This window comes from Gopherus flavomarginatus, chromosome 1 (genome assembly GCF_025201925.1).
Source record: "Gopherus flavomarginatus isolate rGopFla2 chromosome 1, rGopFla2.mat.asm, whole genome shotgun sequence".
Classification (NCBI taxonomy): domain Eukaryota; kingdom Metazoa; phylum Chordata; order Testudines; family Testudinidae; genus Gopherus; species Gopherus flavomarginatus.
This window is the reverse complement of record NC_066617.1, coordinates 320,178,082-320,197,134: the sequence shown is the minus strand read 5'-3', so window position 1 is coordinate 320,197,134 and position 19,053 is coordinate 320,178,082. Positions and strand designations below refer to the sequence as shown.

General features: G+C 44.8%; 1 protein-coding gene across 3 annotated transcripts in view; it reads right to left on the bottom strand.

Annotated features, from left to right (window-relative positions):
- Positions 1–10,116: 10,116 nt before the first annotated feature.
- The window catches only part of SMAD9 (SMAD family member 9), a 76,906-nt gene continuing 67,969 nt past the window's right edge, over positions 10,117–19,053 (bottom strand). For all 3 annotated transcript variants that reach the window (XM_050937262.1, XM_050937263.1, XM_050937264.1), the window contains 2 exons: positions 15,821–16,077; positions 10,117–11,262 (listed from right to left, as the gene is read on the bottom strand). In XM_050937262.1, the coding sequence (XP_050793219.1) occupies positions 11,119–11,262; positions 15,821–16,077 (401 nt within the window). In that variant the 3' untranslated portion in view covers positions 10,117–11,118. The remainder of the gene's footprint in view (positions 11,263–15,820; positions 16,078–19,053) is intronic.

Here is a 19,053-nt window from a genome sequence, read left to right as displayed (position 1 = left end):
TGACCTGACACAGGTCCTTTGTCCAAAGCCCCCTTGTCCTGCGGTGCCCACGGGCCCTTGGGCACTGGCAAAGGGGAATGGTGCTGGGTGGGTTCTGTAGCCAGCGGTGCACTGCACACTAATGCCAAAGTACTAGGCATGGAATTTGACCGGAGGGCTCTGAGGCTGGACGAAGCACAGCCTCCGTGAGGAGGGCTCTCAAGCGGATATCCCACTCCTTCTGGGATCTAGGGTGAAAGTTCTTGCAGATCCTGCACTTGTCTTTTCTGTGTGATTCCCCCAGACACTTGAAACAGCTGTTGTGGGAGTCACGATGGGCATCAGCTGGGTACACGATGAACTTGGCTTAAAGCATGGGGCATGCCCCACTTTGCAGCGAAATCCCAGCTGGGACTCTAATTACTAAAACTATGTGACACTTAACAGTCAAACTAAGTACCTAAAAACTAACTACAAAGGAGACAGAACAATGGGCTGAAAGAATCACTAATGTTCTTGCAATGGAAGACAGGGCATTCCAACCAACCATCACAGATGGTAAGAAAGAACTGAGAGGGTGTACAGCTGGTGGCGCCTGATATACTGATGCATGAGCACGGCCGTCGGGGGCACTGCAGCCGACCCTACAGATACTATTAGGGCAAAAGTCTCCATGGGCACGCACACACCTAGAATGGAATTGGCATGAGCAAGTACTTGAACAAGAACCACGGATTCCAGTGGGACTATGTGTACAAGGTTTACTCATCTGACTGAGAGTTTTCTAACGGGGGGTGCTCCTGTGCCTGTAGTGAATGGGAGCAGGATTGGGCACTAGACTCTTATCAAGGTTTAATTTGTAAATCTCAGCCACACAGAAAAATTCACACCAAAAAACTGCTCTCTGTTTGGAAGTAACTTTATTAACAATAAGCACAAGATGTGTATGATCACTATTACACCGGGATCATTCTATCCAAAGAAATGAAAGATTGATAAACTGTGTTTTTCAAACATCAGACTAAGTACATTGTTTTGAGGCAGCCTCAGTCACCCTTGAGAGAACAAAGGATTTGGAAAAGCTACTTAACCATGTAGCAAGCATAATGTTTTTCTCAATGTGATAGCAAGGCCTAGTTTGCCAGTTGGAGGACTTAATGTGGCTCTGAACTCCCAGGCTCATGAAGGCTACTACTTCTGTCTCAAGAGGCAAGGGTACAAGTGGCACTACTCATGCACTAATTTGCACTGGCAAGTTTTTGGAATGTCAAGGACATCTGCCTGAGAATGACACTGAAGGTACATCTGCACTGCAAAGAAACCTCTGCAGCAGTGTGTCTCAGAGCCTGGTCAACTTATGCGGGCACAGAGGGCTTGTGCTACTGGGCTAAACATAGCAGAGTAGATGTTCCCATTTGACTTAGAGCCTAGACTCAAAGCCAGCTAGGAGAGTGGGTCCCAGGCTCAAAGCACAAGCGGGAATGTCAACACTGCTATTTTTAGCCCCATAGCACAAGCCCCATGAGCACGAACTCTGAGACTTCCTGCTATGGGTTTATTTTTGAAGTGTAGACATACCCTAAATCCCCTCTTTCTGGATAATGAAGTAGTTTTGCTCAGGCTGTGATCAGGGCTGGCTCCAGGTTTTCTGCCACTCCAAGTGGCAAAAAAAAGAAAAAGCTGCAGCAGCGCGATCGCACCGCTCCGCTCTTCGGTGGCAGGTCCTTCGTTCCAACAGGGACTGAGGGACCTGCCACCGAAGACCCAGACATGCCACTCCAGTAGAAACCGGAGTGCCCCTTGATATTGGTTGCCCCAAGCACCTGCTTCCTTAGCTGGTGCTTGGAGCTGGCCCTGGCTGTGATAGTGGGAGGAAGGGCCGAAATCAACCAGAGAGAGAACTTGTGTATTTTACTCTTTTATATTTAGGGTTGGCAGAACTTGTTTTAGAAATAATTTTGACAGATAATGTTTAATTTTAAGCATTTTTTCCCATTTTTATTTATTTAAACTTTCACAATTGCACAAAATTATGGGTTTTAAGCATTTTTTAATTTCTATCAGTTTAAATTTTCACAGTTGCAGGAAATTATGGGGGGGGGTGTCAGACAATAATTATTTAATGACAGCAGACATTGGGATCCAAAAATTAAAGCTTTCTAACCACTAGAACACACATTTTCAACATCACATATGAAAATATACAAAGTAAATATCCTCTCATAGGTTCTCAAACTGCATTTTTCTTATTTCACCTATCTGTAAATTTTGATTATTATAGATGGATATTTTCCCCACTGGTTTGTGTATATGCTGTGAAATTGATGTTTACTGACGTTCACCAATAAAAATATAATCCTTCCAAGCCTTTGTATATTTATATATTCCATTTGGTACTGGTTTTTCCTTCAATTAGAGTGTGATAACTAATACATACTAATAAACAGCAGAGAACCCCTCAAATCCATAGTTTTGCCCCTCACATGCATATATCTTTGGAGGATTAGAGCCTTCATTACTATACACACTTTATAATCCACACAGAAAGGGGTTAATCGCCCCATTTATCAGCAAAATTTAAATAGAGGCAGTGCTGTAATGAGATCTTGAATTACTAACAATGAGTTATCTTTACAAAGTATGCTGTGGTAAATTTATTTGTATTTTAGAAAGAATTATAAATAAGTAAAACAGAACTGAAATTGCCAAAATAAATGAAGAAAATGTAGTGATGAATTATCTCAGCTCTTTGTTAAATTTGTTCCCGTGCTCACTAATCTGCAGTGTCTCGCAGGCATGAGTGTGAATTAATGATACTGTAATATTTTAGCATATTGTAATATCAGAAACATTTTGATACAGATGACATGATAATGTATTTGAAAGTGCAAAGGGTTAGGATTAAACAAACTTCCATAGATTTCAATGTATGATGAATTATGTATTTGAAATTAACTGGTTAGATTAGTTTTCCTGTGCTATTATTGTGCATGACCATTTTAGGACTAACTAAGAATACAAGATAGCAGTATACATATGTAACAAAAAAACCCTAAGACCACACATCAGAGAAAAGTTCACAATTAGCTGCAAGTATTCACACTGGCAATGATGGAAGTGCAACTGACTTCAAGGGACACAGTGTGTAATTTAAAACAAAATTAAACAAACCAACTCCAAAATGGTTATTAACCAAAATGGTAACCCCATGCTCTGGCTGTCCCTAAGCCTCTGACTGCCAGAAGCTGGGACTGGATGACGGGGGATTGCTCAATAATTACCCTGTTCTGTTCATTCTCTCTAAGCATCTGGCATCAACCACTGTCAGAAGACAGGATACTGGGTGAGATGGACCACTGGTCTGATCCAGTATGGCCAGTCTTATGTTCTAACCCAGGGAATCAATTTAAGGAGGAAGTATTTGATCTAATTTGCACAGGCAGTTGCTTGTAAAATAAAAGCTATATGTTCTCTAGTCTTGTGCAGGTGCTCTGGGGCAAAGTGGGTGTTTGACAGGAGTATTAGCTGACCCCTGCTAAACAAAGAGTTAATACCCCTCAGCAGGTGCTTAAAGGAAAGGGATCTGAGAATGGTTGTTCTGGGAGGAGAATGCCATTAAGAAGGTAGTGCTCTGCACAAAGAGCCATGGCATGATGCTGTGGAGATTTTTTGTTCACATGAACTTATTTGGATTTCTTGTTATAAAGGTTATGCCTTAAGAAACAGGCCTTGCTGACTGTGACTTGGTTTTTTTTCCTGTTGAGTCATTCCAGCAGCTTACTGGGTGAAAGAAGGTACAGGGATTCTCTCCTCTATCCAGGAGCCAGACAGAACACAACTCCCTAATACTGTGGGGGCACCTAGCCGTCCATAGCCCTTGCTATGCAGTGCCCAGCCAGACTGGGACTATGGTTAGGCCCTTTTTCACCATGCACAGACTCGGAAGGATAGGGAGGCATGCATAGCTGCAAATTTCTGCAGCACACATAACACTGTCCAGCATGCTCCCTACCATCACACCTTTCCTTGGTGGAATGGGGCATTCTGCTCATGAGCTACATCTCCACTCTCCTTGGTCCCTCAGTGAAGCAGAATTTAGTCCTAAGAGCTTTAGAAAGCCGCAGCCCTACATGGACCCTTCTCAGCTCTTTCACTAAAGCTCCCACTTGCACCTGCAGACTGTTCTGACTAGCTGCCTGTCCCAACTCAAAAGCAGGAGACGTCCAGGATAAAACCAGCTTCCCAGGTAACAGCACAATCTGTATTATGCGCAATATGCCTCAGCTTTGAAAATGACATTTTAATGTGTTTTCTATTCTGAGTTTACTCCATTGCACCCCAAGCTTTATTTACCGCATCTGCTTCTCGTTTTCTTGGAATCAGTAATGAGAGAGATTAATAGGAAGAAGGATGAAATGCTTGTCTATGGTTTTGACTTCCAGCACAAACTGCCCTGCACTGCTAGGGATGATATCACACATTACATTTCAAATGGTCTATAGATCTCCCCCCAGCTTTATCAGATAGAATTTAAGTATTCTTAAAGTTGAATACAAAAGAGAAAAAGTCCCTAATAAGCCAAGAACACTGGCTTTCCCCTTGAGATCCATTCCAAGAACAAATAAATTAAGCACACTTCTTTATTAATGATTCTATTCAACCAAAAGAAACAGCTGCAGTTTCTCCCATAGTAGTCACATCTAAGGAACTCTATATCTCTCTAAGCAGCAAGTGGTGAGTGATGCTTCCTGAGTCTCATAGCTTTGCAAGCAGATAATAAATGCTGTCAGCCATGAAAGAGCAGGGTCAGATCAGACAAAGCTAGACACAGATGCCTCTCCCTCCACCGTTAAGTGGAGCGGGCCCACTGATGTTCATGCTTCAGTTCCATAAAGTATGAAGTATAAGTTGCCTCTCCTTAGCAGAGCTCTCCTGTGACAATGTCGCAATCACCATCTTGGTCACCACCAGGGATGAACCTGCAGAGCTAATGTGTAGGACACTTCACTATAGTTTGACTTAAAGGACTATAGTCCTGACTGACCACCCATTGGATTCATTGGCAAGACTTACTTCCGTGGGTGTTGGATTGGGCTCTAAATCCCTAGCTGGCAGCTGTGTCACAATCATATCCTGTGGAGCAGGGACAACAGGACTTTGGGCCCTAAGGGCAATGAAGATGTCTGCCCCTTTATTGCAGCCATAACTACACCTCTACCTCGATATAATGCTATCCTCAGGGGCCAAAATAATCTTACTGTGTTACAGGTGAAACTGCGTTTATTGAACTTGCTTTGATCCACTGGAGTGCACAGCCCTGCTCCCTTGGAGCACTGCTTTACTGCGTTATATCCGAATTCGTGTTATATCGGGTCGTGTTATATCGAGGTAGAGGTGTATTGCACTGCAAGGCCTTCTGTGCTCCTGTTTAACAGGAAACTCATAGTCTCATAGACTTTAAGGTCAGAAGGGACCATTATGATCATCTAGTCTGACCTCCTGCACAATGCAGGCCACAGAATCTCACCCACCCACTCCTGTAACTAACCCCTAACCTATGTCTGAGTAACTGAAGTCCTCAAATCGTGGTCTGAAGACCTCAAACTGCAAAGAATCCTCCAGCAAGTGACTCGTGCCACATGTTGCAGAGGAAGGCGAAAAACCTCCAGGGCCTCTACCAATCTGCCCTGGAGGAAAATTCCTTCCTGACCCCAACTATAGTGATCAGTTAAATCTTGTGCACGTGGGCAGGACTCACCAGCCAGCACCCAGGAAAGAATTCTCTGTAGAAGCTCAGATCCCATTCCATCTAACATCCCATCACAGACCACTTGGCATACTTACCTGCTGATAATCAAAGATCAGTTGCCAAATTAATTGCCAAAATTAGGCTATCCCATCATACCATCCCTTCCATAAACTTATCAAGCTTAGTCTTAAAGCCAGTTATGTCTTTTGCCCCCACTACTCCCCTTGGAAGGCTGTTCCAGAATTTCACCTTTGTCTAATTTCAAGTCTAAACTTCCTAGTGTCCAGTTTATATCCATTTGTTCCTGTGTCCACATTGGTACTAAGCTTAAATAATTCCTTTCCCTCCCTAATATTTATCCCTTTGATATATTTATAAAGAGCAATCATATCCCCCCTCAACCTTCTTTTGGTTAGGCTGAACAAGTCAAGCTCTTTGAGTCTCCTTTCATAAGATAGATTTTCCATTCCTTGGATCATCCTAGTAGCCCTTCTCTGTACCTGTTCCAGTTTGAATTCATCCTTCTTCAGCACGGGAGACCAGAACTGCACACGGTATTCCAGATGAGCTCCTAACTCTCTCCACAAACACACGCACAGACCAGGTCTGGACACACTACATACCTGCCCATCTGATGTGGGGTAAATGGGGGTTAAGGGTGGGAAAAAGAAGGGGCCAACTGACAGCTTCATGGGGGATGCAAGGTTTGCTTGAACAGGCTCTGAAAAAAGGTGATATATTAATACTGGTATTTCTGAAGTACTGGCAGCAATTAAACTATCATCAACGCACAACAATTTTCTTGCACAGATTTCTTAATAGGAAAATAAGTGGTCTGAGCATCATAATGAATGTTCTTTGTGCCACCAGCAGCTTAAATCTCATAACTCTCTTTTGATACATTGCACTTCTCGGTAGGAACATTAAACATGGTTTGAATTGTTGATACCCAGAAGCTTTAAAAAAAAATTAAAAAAAAACAACCTGTCTTTGCGGATTAGTTTTCCTCTAAGTGGCTTTTAAATCTCTTTGGCAGTCTATCAAAAGCTGCAGTATTTATGAGTTCGTTTAAAGGTTTTTGATTGAATACTAGCTGACAGCATCATGAGGACCTTTGAGCAGAAAATATCACCATTTACAATGGGGAAACATTACAGTGAAACACAGAATTACCTTGCAATAAGTTATGGGAAATTTATGCCCAGTTTCAGACAACGTGGACTTGTCATTTAGAATAGGCTGACCACTCAGCTAAAATCAATGACGGCTGCAGACACGGAGGCCCTTTGAAATTCAGGCCCAAGGGCCCAGATTCTCAAAGATGTTTAGGCCTTTAGCTCCCATTGAAAATAATGGTGATAAGCACCTAAGTAACCTGGATGATCTGGTGTAAGGCAGCTGAAGTTGGGCATTGCAAGTCAGTGGCTGCTTTTCTAAAATTTGGCCTGAATGTAATTTAGGGTTTTGCCAGGTCTGCTGTGAATGCTTTAAAATCTGATGAAATACCTTAACAAGGCAAGTGGGGTTTACACACTAGGAACTTGTTACTGCAGCCCTTACTCAGGGGTGTAGTCCTACTAAAGTCAATGGGGCTATTTTTATAAGGATTACTCCCAGAGAGTGGAATACAGGAGGGAAAAAGCCGACCTGAGGTGACTGTTGTTTTAATCACACACAAATCACATGGGTTATTACTGTGCAAATGCCCTTGCATTCCGGAGGTGAAACCCCCTACAAACCAAAAATATTTTAGAAAAGAGACCAGTGCAGTTGGGCAGGTGTTCTGCTGCACTATCAGCAGGAGACAGCTGGATTCTAAAGCTGGAAGGGACATGTTCACTCTCTGAGTAGAAGAGGAAGGTGCTGAGAATGTCTATAATCAAGCCTATCTGTCCATTCTATACAGGCATTAACAGGGGATTGAGGAGGAGGCTGCAACTCCTCCCCTGTGGGTTGGAGGGAGTCAATTATCTTTCACCAAAAAGGGCAGCGCAGAAGGAAAGGATGAACCTGGGATACAGAATGGAAGAAGTAACTAGCTGCCGAAATGGAGCGAGTGGGCTTTCTCCATTCTCAGTTGCTAAAAAGGGAGGGGGAGCTGCAGTCAGAAAAGCACAGAAAAATTGGTGGAGAACCCAAGCAATGAGTATTTTGAAAACCACAGTTCAAAGACCCCAGTAGGGTGACACTGCTGATGCAGAAGATGCTGTGTAGAGAAGATTAGAGAGCTGATGAAAATGTCTTTTCAAACTAATTTTCTCAACTCTGCTAAGCAGTAAATGGCATGTCTAGAGTTTTTCCGTACCAGTATTACTTGATTTCATTGCTGTGGGAGATTATAAAGCTTCTCCTATCAGATAATGCTGCTGCTATCAAGTGGTGACAGAATGGGGCTCTTCACCAATACACATTTCCCATGAAAACTTGCTATCTTGCACAGAATTTGACAATCATTTATTATTCTGTGCACTAACACTGCTGGAAATGCTTGAAGCTGTATTCAAAGAAAGTAACCCTGTTGGTTTATTAAAAATTCTTGTGCTACATTCATAATTATCACCTTACAATAGGTATTACACAGTTTCCAGAAGTTGTGAGAAGTATTTTTAACAGATGTCATTTGGGTTTTATGCAAAATATACTTAAAAGATTTCAGAAATCCCCTTCTTACAATTAGACAGTGCAATGCTTAGTTCTAGCTATTGTGCAAGGAGAAAAGAAAAATCATTCTGTTCAATAAAAGTTTCAGGGTAACACTTCTGTTATAGTAAAAAGCGGGATCTATGAAGTTACTGGAGTTTCTGTCCCTTATAGCAACCTGGTTCCTGGCAGCTAGCTAAGCTGTCCTGCCTAGGCATAATCAAATATTCCCTCATTCCTTTCACATGTTGTTGGTGATCACGAAAAAGGACTGGAGCCCTTCGGAAAAGGTGATGTGCCCTGGGTGAGTGGAGTTTTGCCAGGCTGGTTCCATGCACCAGAGTGTAGGCAACAGCATGTCCCACTTGCAGAGGGAATGTGAACTGGAAGCTTATAAAACATTTTTGCCTACCACTTTGCCCCTGCAGCCCTGGTCATTCCCTGCAGCACAGCCAAAACCACTGTGCAAATGCCAAGGCCTATGGCTAAGATGGTAAACAGTTTGTTCCAGCAACTGTAGGGATGTGTACTGTATCCTTTGCCCCCCTGACTGGCTGAGAGTATCACCTGCTGAACCCCGAATAATCCGTGGCCCAGAATCAATCCCTGCAGCAAGGCACCATCAATACAGTAAATGTATCCAACTCAATCCCACTCCCACCCTTGTATGTTTGCTGCTCCCACCTCTGCCACGTACCCAGTACAGAGGCTTTTCAAAGGGGAATGATAAGTTAGTTATGTAATTTCACAATTTTCACTTCCCTTTTGTGACTCACAGTCCAAGTGCCTTTTAGACGTACCATGGATAGCAGCACAATAGTCAACTACAGATAGTTCTAATTTAAAAACAAAATACATCAATACTGCTTGGTGGAGAGGATGAAGTTTACATGCCAGATAAGTATTTATTTATTTTTATCTTGCAAAAAGCAGTGGAAGTTAACTCATTTTTAAATACCATATATGCATAGGTTTTGGTTTTGTTTAAATGAAATTGTTCTTGTTTTTCAGTGCAACAGTACCATATACTACTGTGTCAACAGTATCTGACTACTTGGGTTAGCCCAGGATGCTCTGACAAGGAAGGGCTGAACACCTCCTGTGAGCCAGCAGTTCCCACTGAAATCAACGGTAGATGTGGAAAATTAAGCTCCTCGTAGGGCCTAGCCCATAATGCTTTGCAATAGTGTAACAGACTATAGTAGTACGTTCACTTTTACAAAACTATGATAAATCTTGTACAAAATATGCCTTGTGAGGTATTGTTTAAAAACTCATGACTCGCTGATCGTTATTGTCCTGATATAATATGTCTGGCAACATTGTATGTAAAGTTAGTAACATCATACAGTAGAATCTTATAAGGCATATTCCAATTCTGGGGAAGCAGCCCAAACCAGTTCCTCAGAGACAAAAGAAAAATGGACGCTTCTGCCAGGTGTCAACAAAATCAATTGGACAATCACCTGGGTAAGCAGCCATTCTTCGGCAGGAAGAAGGGTGTGAGCAATGAATTTTCATCTTGGGAGATAGATTTGCTGCCACCTGAACCCCAGCTAGAGATGATTCTTTAAGAGGAGGAAAAGATATAAAAATGAGGAACAGAGGACACAAATCACCTCTCTCCTCCCTTTCTATCTGCTCATGGCATTAACGACACCTGAAGAAACACTGAATGGGGGGAGGAAGCCTGACTGAAAGAGTTGAGCCAGTAAAAGCATGTGGTGAGAAAAACCTTTGCTTTGAATTCACTTAGCTTGATAAGTTAGGTATTAGTTTGTGTTTTACCTTTTATTTCTTTGTAACCAATTCTGACTTTTATACCTCATTACTCATAATCACTTAAAATCTATATTTCTGTAGTTAATAAACTTGTTTTATTTAAACCAGTGTGTTTGGACTGAAGTGTTTGGGAACCTCCATTTGAGATAACAGTGCTTGTGCATATCATTTTCTATTAATGAAATAACGGACCTTCTATGAACTTGTATTGTCCAGGACGGTGCTGGGCAGTACAAGATGCACACTTCTGGGGACAAGTTTGGGACTGAGAATTTGCTGGTGTCACTCTGTAATATAATTCAGGAGTGACTGGCTAGAACATTCATATCTTTCAGCTGGGAGTGATTTTGCATGCTAGAGGCTGTGTTTGAACAGGCCAGGAGTCGTTGTTCTCATAGCAAAGCAGTGTAAAAGGCAATGCCAGGTTGAGAACTGAGGAGACACAGCTGTTCAACAGTCCAGATTGTACCCTGCGGAATGTCACAAATAGGAAGGCAGATTGGAACTGCTGTTTATTCCTTTAACTCACCAGCTGCAATTCACCCTATGCACAAATCTTGCAGACCACTTGGGTCCTGCTTAAGCCCACAGAATTTAAAATGGATTTAAGTGGTGCACAGCTTGGTGTTGGTTCTCTGCAGCCAGGGGTTTTTTAATCCATATGGCGTGCTGAGTATTCTCACCTCTCGAAGACTTGGGTGGGAAATGAAGATACTCACAGGAAATGTTTAGCTCTTTGCAGGGATCTGGTTTTTTTCATATGAGACTAGACATGCTAACCCTGAATCTAACCTTGTCGTACTAGCATCATGTTAACTAGAAATGACAAAACATACCATGAAAAAAATAGGAATAGTAGACTATGTATATATATTTACATCTACATATAGAAACTTCTTTTACTTGGAGATTCTATAAGCCACTGCCTGCAATAGCATCCATCCTATAGGTAATATTAGAGATGATTCTTAAGAGACTGAGGAGATGGGGTTATGAGGTGAGCCCATCTGTGTGAGCACCTTATCCAGCCATTGCAATGGTCCGTGCAGATGAATCTCAATCCAGCAAGGAGTGCTTGTAACATCCTGGCGATGATACTCTGCTCCCCAGCCCTACAAAAATACCAAAGGATCAAAAGGTGAGTTTCTTTTTCATTGTAATTCCATCACTAAAGGCCCAGCCTCATTGCAGCCAGTGGGAAAGTGGCCAGTGACATCAACTAAGTTGCCAGCATTTAATACATTTCTCTAGGGACAACTTCTCCAACAAGTGGGGGAGCTTTAAGGGCCAGAACTGTCTGTGCATTTCAGTGAATTTAAGATTATTGGTGACACGATTATCTAAAAGTTTGTGGTTCAGACAAATGTTTGAATACTGAGACTCCTACAAGACCCCATTAGCCTCTTCTAATTTACACAGTTTATTTATAGGCTTTTCCATCCACCATCAACCCCCTTCCTCTTCTGGCGATTCTGACCTGCAATTGTCCCTTATGGGGAGGCTCCATAGCTTTCTCATTCGGGGTTCTTGAGGGCATGGGTTTCTCTCCCCATGCCTTTCTTCTAATGTGTGTGTGCGGGGGAGGTTCCTCCTTTCTTTCAGTCTCCTCTAGGGTGGGGAACATTTTGGGCTTCACCCATTTGGGTATGTTCCCTTTCCCTATCTCATCATTCCTTCATCTCCTACTCCACCATTCTCACTTTGGATCTTCCCGTGTCCCTCATTTCCTATTTTCCTCTGTCTCCTCCATCAACTACACCCTCACCTCAAGAAAAGGTATATCGGGCATACGCACACCTGCTCGCTATTCCTCTCTATGCCTTGCTCTCACAGACCCCCCGGCAGTTCTCAACAGTTCTCCACAGTGGATCCTGTAGCAGGAGGCCACTCTGCCAGCTGCCCAGGACTCTGGCTGGGATCTGAGAGACCCCCAAGAGAGTGTGATGGCGTTAATAATGCACTGGAGTCCTGGAGTAACCGGGACAACCAGCAAGTCTGTTTCAGTGGGTGCAGAACTGAGTTCTTATTGTGCTGCATAAAATAAACCACAACATTCAGTATGAAATCTAGTGGAGCTACTATGCCTAATTTCAGCCCAAACACAGAAGGCCCAATTCTACCACACCTAGTGGGGCTATGTAGTCCCTTACTGTGCTGATTTCACTGAGTTAAGTGGATTGAGAGATTACAAGACTAGCTCAAGGTCACACTCCTGGGCAATGTCAGAGTCAGGAACAGAACTCCAATGTCAATAGGACTAAGCACAAACTAAGACACTAGTCAGCATGAGTGGGTTTGGCAGGAGCAGGCACTTTTGGTGGGTCACTGAGCAAAGATGCTGAGGTTTATCTATGTTGCTGTTGATCTGGAGGGCTAATAGGTTTGTCATCACCAAAGAGACATTTACTTTAACATGGTGGAATTTTTACAGGGAGAAGAGTTTAGCTTTGGGGCCTGTCAAACAGGCTCCTTTTAATCAATTAGTGTCATTCTGGGCTGCAATGAAGTCAGTTTACATTAAAGTTCTGGAAAAGTTTTCATAAAAACTCTTTTCTTTACATTGGCCCCAGTTTATCTACCAGATCTCCTGGATCTGTAATACTGGTGTGTTCTGTACTCTTTTTTCATCAGAAAGTGCATAGACAGTAGAACAAATGTCAGAACTGCCTAAGCCCCTCACTTTATTGGCAGTACTGCCAATCTGAGGGGGGGCGGGAGGGGGAGATCAAAGTTTGTGTACATCTGCCCAGTTTGGTGCATAGAACAGTGACAACATTGCAGTAAGCCAGATGTTTAGGTGGCTGGACAGCTCCCTCTCGTGGCAGCTTGAACACATTCTCAGGCTCTTTAACGGGTTTGTTACTATTCATGCTGCACACTCAAACCCACCGTGACTAAAATGGCAAGGAACTGTGACTTCTGCTTGTGTCTCTATCAAAGAAAGTTACTCCAACTCCACTGCTGCTTATGAACTACCTGCCCTGGGCTGCAGCTGGAATTCTTGGCTCCCAGTACTAAAATGAAGCTGGAAGCTTAAGCAGATGGAGGAGCTCTCTGGAGTGATTAGAAAGGGAGTGCAATCAAAACTACGGGCAAAATTCTAGGCTTGTTGTCTTGTCCCATATGATTGCGTTGGGGATGGCAGTGACTAAGTGGAGGGTCCAAGAGGCAATTTGCCAGCATAGAGCAAATGGCTCAGGGGTCTGGAGGCAATGAACTCAGCAGACATCCATCCTGGCGGCTCCAAGTAGGAGCAGCACAGGCCCCTCCAAGCAGGTTGTGTCATCAGCAGTCTACATGAAGGGAGCCTGGGGCTTGGCCATGCCCCAGATCAGCAAGCTATGCAGTCCCTTGAAGCTGTGCAGCACCACAGTAAGTCTGTTTTCCAGGTCCTCTCCTTAGCACTACGGCCTCGGCAGTGACATCCAAGAGGAAGTGAACCAAACTGGGAGTCAGAAGACCTGGGTTTTGTTCCTGATACTGACAAGCTGTGTGATTGTAGAAGTCTCATTTAACCTCTCTGTGCCTCGGTTTCCCCATCTGCAACAGGGAAAATGATACCCACCTTTGTAAAGAACGTCGCTATCTATAGATGAAAAGCATTCTATATGTTCTTAGTATTATTACAGTTGTGATCCTAACCAGCCGCTGCATGGGTGCACTGGGGGAAGAAGGGACAGAAAGTGGCTTCTTGCACCCTCTGTCCCCCGTGGAGGAGAGGACAAGGTTTTGCTGCTAAAATGACCATAAGAGGACTCCCAAAGCAGTTTTCCAAGGAACAAATAAAGAGCAGCGATGAGGTTTGAAAAGATTGGAAATGGACCTCTCACATATTGATGATAGGGAGCCAAAAGGGTGATATAGTGTTTACAATTGTTTCAACAATGCAAGACGATAACATGTGAGCAGTCTGGTTCAGCATGAAAACACAACAGCATTCCCTGCCACTCAGGTTTGATTCCAGATAACACATCAAAGAGAGCGCCAGCGAGTTACTGAGATAATGAAGGTGTTGTGTGCACTTCCTGAACAAACATGCCCATTCATGTCGTCCACTAACAAAGAACACTGTTTTTGCCACTAATACTTGAGTTGTACAAGGCTTCAATTCCTTCTCAAACTAGAGCACAGCACAACAGTGCAGGTCCCGGCTTGGGAGACTTTGGCTTGCACTCTCAGGGAAAAAAAGTACCAGGAGATTTTTAATTTCCACAAAATGCAGATAGGACTTTGGTCCTTAAAGTTTTATAGGACAGGTCTGCACTCAGGAAGCTCTTCAGACACTTTGCAAGGAAGAGGAGGGGTTTGACCCTGCTGATATTCATTCTAGGCATATCAGCCCTGATTCTTGGCCCAAAAGCCCCGTCCCCTCTGGCATAAATACTGCAGTCATTTGGACAGCACCATTTCTTGTATAAAGCTGCAAAGACCTGTCAGTTATTACAAACAAGATCAACTAGACTGGGGGAGTCTTCCAGAGCTGAAGAAGTGCAGATTAAAACTTTCAGTCCCCTTTGGTTAGCTTTCTCCCAGAACTTCAATCATAAGCTCGAGGGGCATTGGGAGGGGTTTGTTCAGCCACCTGAAAGTCACCAGGCTCCTCTTAAGCTATGTCTTACGCTGGCAATTGAATGACACAACTTTTGCCATTCAGAAGTGTTAAACTTTAACAGAGGTGTTGAAGTATTTTGCTGGCAAAAGAGCCGACAAACAGCAGCTACACTGCCCGACTTTTAGCGTCACGGCTGTATCAACACAGCCGTGTCACTAAAAGCTGCGTAGTGTAGACGTGGCCTTAGTCAGGACAAGTTAATGGGAGATGGATGGGCCTGTGAGGCTATAAACTGTAATTGTAAATGAGAGGGCAAGCTGCCGGCAGAGCTCAAAAAGTTCTGTATTCTATCCCTTGCTCCTAAGCTTTGCCATTTTTCACTTAGGTCCGTATTTCCAAACCTGAGCGCCTAAAGTCAGGCTTCGAACTCTGCACCTAAACAGCAGTGGGCTGGTTTTCAGAGGTGCTGAGCAACCCCAACTCCAAAGGATACTGAATGGGAATGATGGGAACTCTGAAAATCATCCCACCTTTATCTAGGTGCCTATATACAGATTATGGAGTCTGACTTTGGGTACCTAGATGTGAAAATCTGGCCCTAGTCTCCAGTCTCCTCTTGCTGGAAAAGGGCACTGAGAAGATTGTAGAAAAATCAGCTCTAGCAAAATCTGATAGGTTCCAAGTTTCTGGAGAGCAGTTAGTCTGGCTTTAGACCAGGCCATGGCCCAGAAAAGCAACAGTCTCCTCAAATCAGTGGGCAGTTGTCTTCAATACTATTGATCATAAGGAGCTGCTAACTCATTAGCTGAACATGGCTGGGATGGATGAACAGCTCTGAAGAGATTCTCTTCGTTCCTTGTGGCGAGAGATCAGAAATGTGTGGAACACCATCAATTCCTATCAAGTTCAATGAAAACTGAAGGTGTTCAGCACCTCACAACTAGGCGTCATCACTTTCATTCTACAGCAACTAGTCTGTGAATTGTTTAGTAGCATTAATACATTTTTTTAATGTTGGTGGCTATATAAACTCTATTGGAAAAGATCAACCCAGTTAACTAATCCCTGGGATTTCCCTTTTCTTTCCAGAAAGGCAACAGAAGAGAAGGAATCCTTACTTTAACAAAGCTCATTCGGATAGTGCACATCTTGGTCAGCTCGTACACCACCTCAAAGCCATGGTTGACGGACTGGGCGAGCAACTGAGCAAAGAGCTGGTTGTTGAAAATCTTGAGGCTGCAGCCACTGGGGATCTTGCAGACAGTGGCTGGGTGGAAGCCATGCTGATAGTTACAGTTGCGGCTCTGTACAAAAATGCTGCTGTCACTCACGCATTCTGCATACACCTCACCACCAACATAATAGAGATGGACACCTTGAAAAGACAAAACCACAAGTTATTTCTCTGTAATACTTGACATATATTATATCAGGGCTTTATGCTTTGGCTACTTTACTTCTGTACAGTGTAACAAGGGGGCATGGCCTCCCTCAGAGACTAATGGAAGGAATCCCCGTCCACACCTTGGTGGGCGGAGCAAGGACACCCACACCCACCCTGCCGGAAGCAGGGGGGGTGGGACAGGAAGTATAAAGGGCAGACCCTGAAGCTCAGTTGGGCTACAGCCACCAAAGGAGACAGATGCCTCCCACCTGCTGCTAGAGTGGGAGCCTGAAGAGGACCTCAATTGTGCTAACTTGCCAGGATCGCCAAAGCTGCCAGCCAACCAGGACGCCGAGGAGCTGATGGGACTGTTGCTGACTACATGTTCTGAGGAGACAGAGGACAACCCCAAGACACAGGTACCATAGCAAAGGGAGTATAGAAAGTAGCCAAGGGACACCCGACTACAGTCCAGTTGTGTTGTTGCCTGAATCCAGGTCAGCGTGTTTCGGCTGGATCACTGCTGACCCATTGGCGGAACCATCTGCCAATGTTAAGGCCCTGGGCTGGAACCCGGTGGAGTAGGGTGGGCCCCCTACTGCCACCCCCACCCCAGGGCAGCAGCCTCCCCATTTTAGGCTCAGAGGCCTGCGTTTGTCTGCCGTTTGCCAGAGCTAGGATCTCAGACTCTTTGGTGCTCTGCCCTGTTTGCAGGCCCGAGCCCCTAGATTGCTTGTTCTTATTGGAAGGCCTGCGAGGTTCCAAATGATTACTTGGGACAACTAATGAAAAACAGGGTCGGGAGTGGTGGTCAGAGGTTCAAAATGAGGGATCCAGGTGGGGACACTGAGCAGAGGACTCCGGACAGTGCTCACTGCTCCTCAGAGATGTCTAGGGAGCCAGTAGATGCTGCCCAGTGGAACTCTGCCCAGAGGTGTGAGACTAGGGAAGACTGATACAGGCCCCACAGTCGCAAAGCACTCCCTCACCCAGTATCCTCCTCCTGGTATTGTAGATGGTGACCCGTGGCCAGTGCCAGGAGGAGGCTGACGAGGAGGTCTCACAACTTTGTGGGGACACCTATACGGTGTACAAAAACGAACAGGTGTGGGGAAAAGTGCAGCCAGAACCTCAGCAAGAGATGCTGGAGGAGCTGGAATAGGGGCTGCAACCTGGTGCATTCAAGATAGATGTGCGACAGGTTCTCCCTCACGCTGCAGAAGGGGCAAGTCTCGGGAATGGGGGTGAACTGCGCCAGATACACGCCCATGCTCACAGCTCCGTGGAAAGACCTGCCAACCGATGTCCCCAGCAGGCCAAGGGACCAAGGTGGAATAGAGGTTGGCCCACCAGGGCTCCTCACCCTCTACAGGTGGAAAGTAGTAAAGCCATTTGATGTTGGGGCGGGACACGAGGGTGAGGAAATGCAACGTGTGAGCATGAGCGTGTACAGTTGATCCCTAGGCGCAGTTCGAAAGCAGACCAGCTGCAGGGTACCCAGCTGGATAGGACTGTAAACGGGTGGGTTCTGGGGGAGCTCACGGAACAGGAGCCTGATAAAAAGGTCCGGAGGGCCCGGGGTGAGGGGCGGGCAGGGAGCTCCCTCTCACAGGGCCCGCTGCAGGAAAACGAGAGAAGATGTCGATAAGGCCGCCCCCACCTCCTGGAGTATGCGCAGGGGGGTCAGAAGGGTGGAGAGCCCCAGGCGTTGACCAAGCACCTGGGGATCCTCCAAGTCCCCCCGTTGTAGTCCAGGTCGTCTCCAATCCTGGTGGTTTCTGTCAGGACCAGCCTCCAGCGCACTGAGGGAGACTCTGCCCCCTGCACACGAAGCTGGTTGCCAAAAACAGCTTCTAGGTCTGGAGGAGGTCCTAGTAGAAGGCGGGCAGCTCGGAAAGGTCTCATGAAAGGCCTCTTGGGCGGAGAAGGAGGAGCTGCTGGTCGTATCAGAGCCCTCAGAGGTGGCGGAGGAAGGCGTGCACCAAAGTGCTCCACGCCGGACTACCTGCACCATGAAGGAGACTCTGCAGGGCCTGGAGGTGGGAGACATGGACCAGCTTTGGAGGCAGACCAGGTCCTGTCATCCCTCCTCCAGGTGGATACTCAGAACCCCAGTGCAGTCCTGGCCAGAAAAACTCCAGAGCTGTCCTCTGGAGCTGGGCCAGGAATTAGATTGCTTGTTGCTCTACCCTGCCTGAGGGGCTGAGCTTGTTAGACCACTCGGTTCTCTGCCCTGCCTGAGGCCAGAGCCCTGGACTACTTGCTGCCTGGCCCTGCTTAGAGAGCCATGGCCTCAGGGACTGCTAGTCCCCCACTAACCCTTGTCTTGCCAGAGGCCCAGGAGCAAGAGGGCATGGCCTCCCTTGGAGGCTGAGGGGGAGGGACGGACACCTAGTCCTACATACAGATACCAGCCAATTATTACTTCATCTGTGTAATTCCTGTATATCACCCTAATGGTAGTTATTGTAAAGTCACAAATTTCCTATATAAAATAATAAAATATTGCTACTGATACATATAAACATCTACATACATATACTTTAAATGTAACATATCACAATTATATTCCATACAAAACAAAAAACAAAAAAAAATTACACCAAAAGAACATTAAGGCTGCAAAATCAGCATACTACAAAGTTAGGAAATGCCAGAATTATGGTTGCCTGTGGAGTCTTAATTTCCTCCCCTGCACTCCCAATGCCTCATTCAGTACACAGAATGGATGGTGCTCTCTTACTGAGCAGTCATTCAGTAGTTATTAAATATTTTGGATGTTTTTCTACATTTTTAAATATATTGATTTCAATTACAACACAGAATACAAAGTGTACAGTGCTCACTTTATATTATTTTTGAACATTTTTACAGTGCAAATATTTGTAATCAAAAGAAATACTATTTTTCAATTCCCCTCATACAAGCACTGTAGTAAAATCTCAATCGTGAAAGTTCAACTTACAA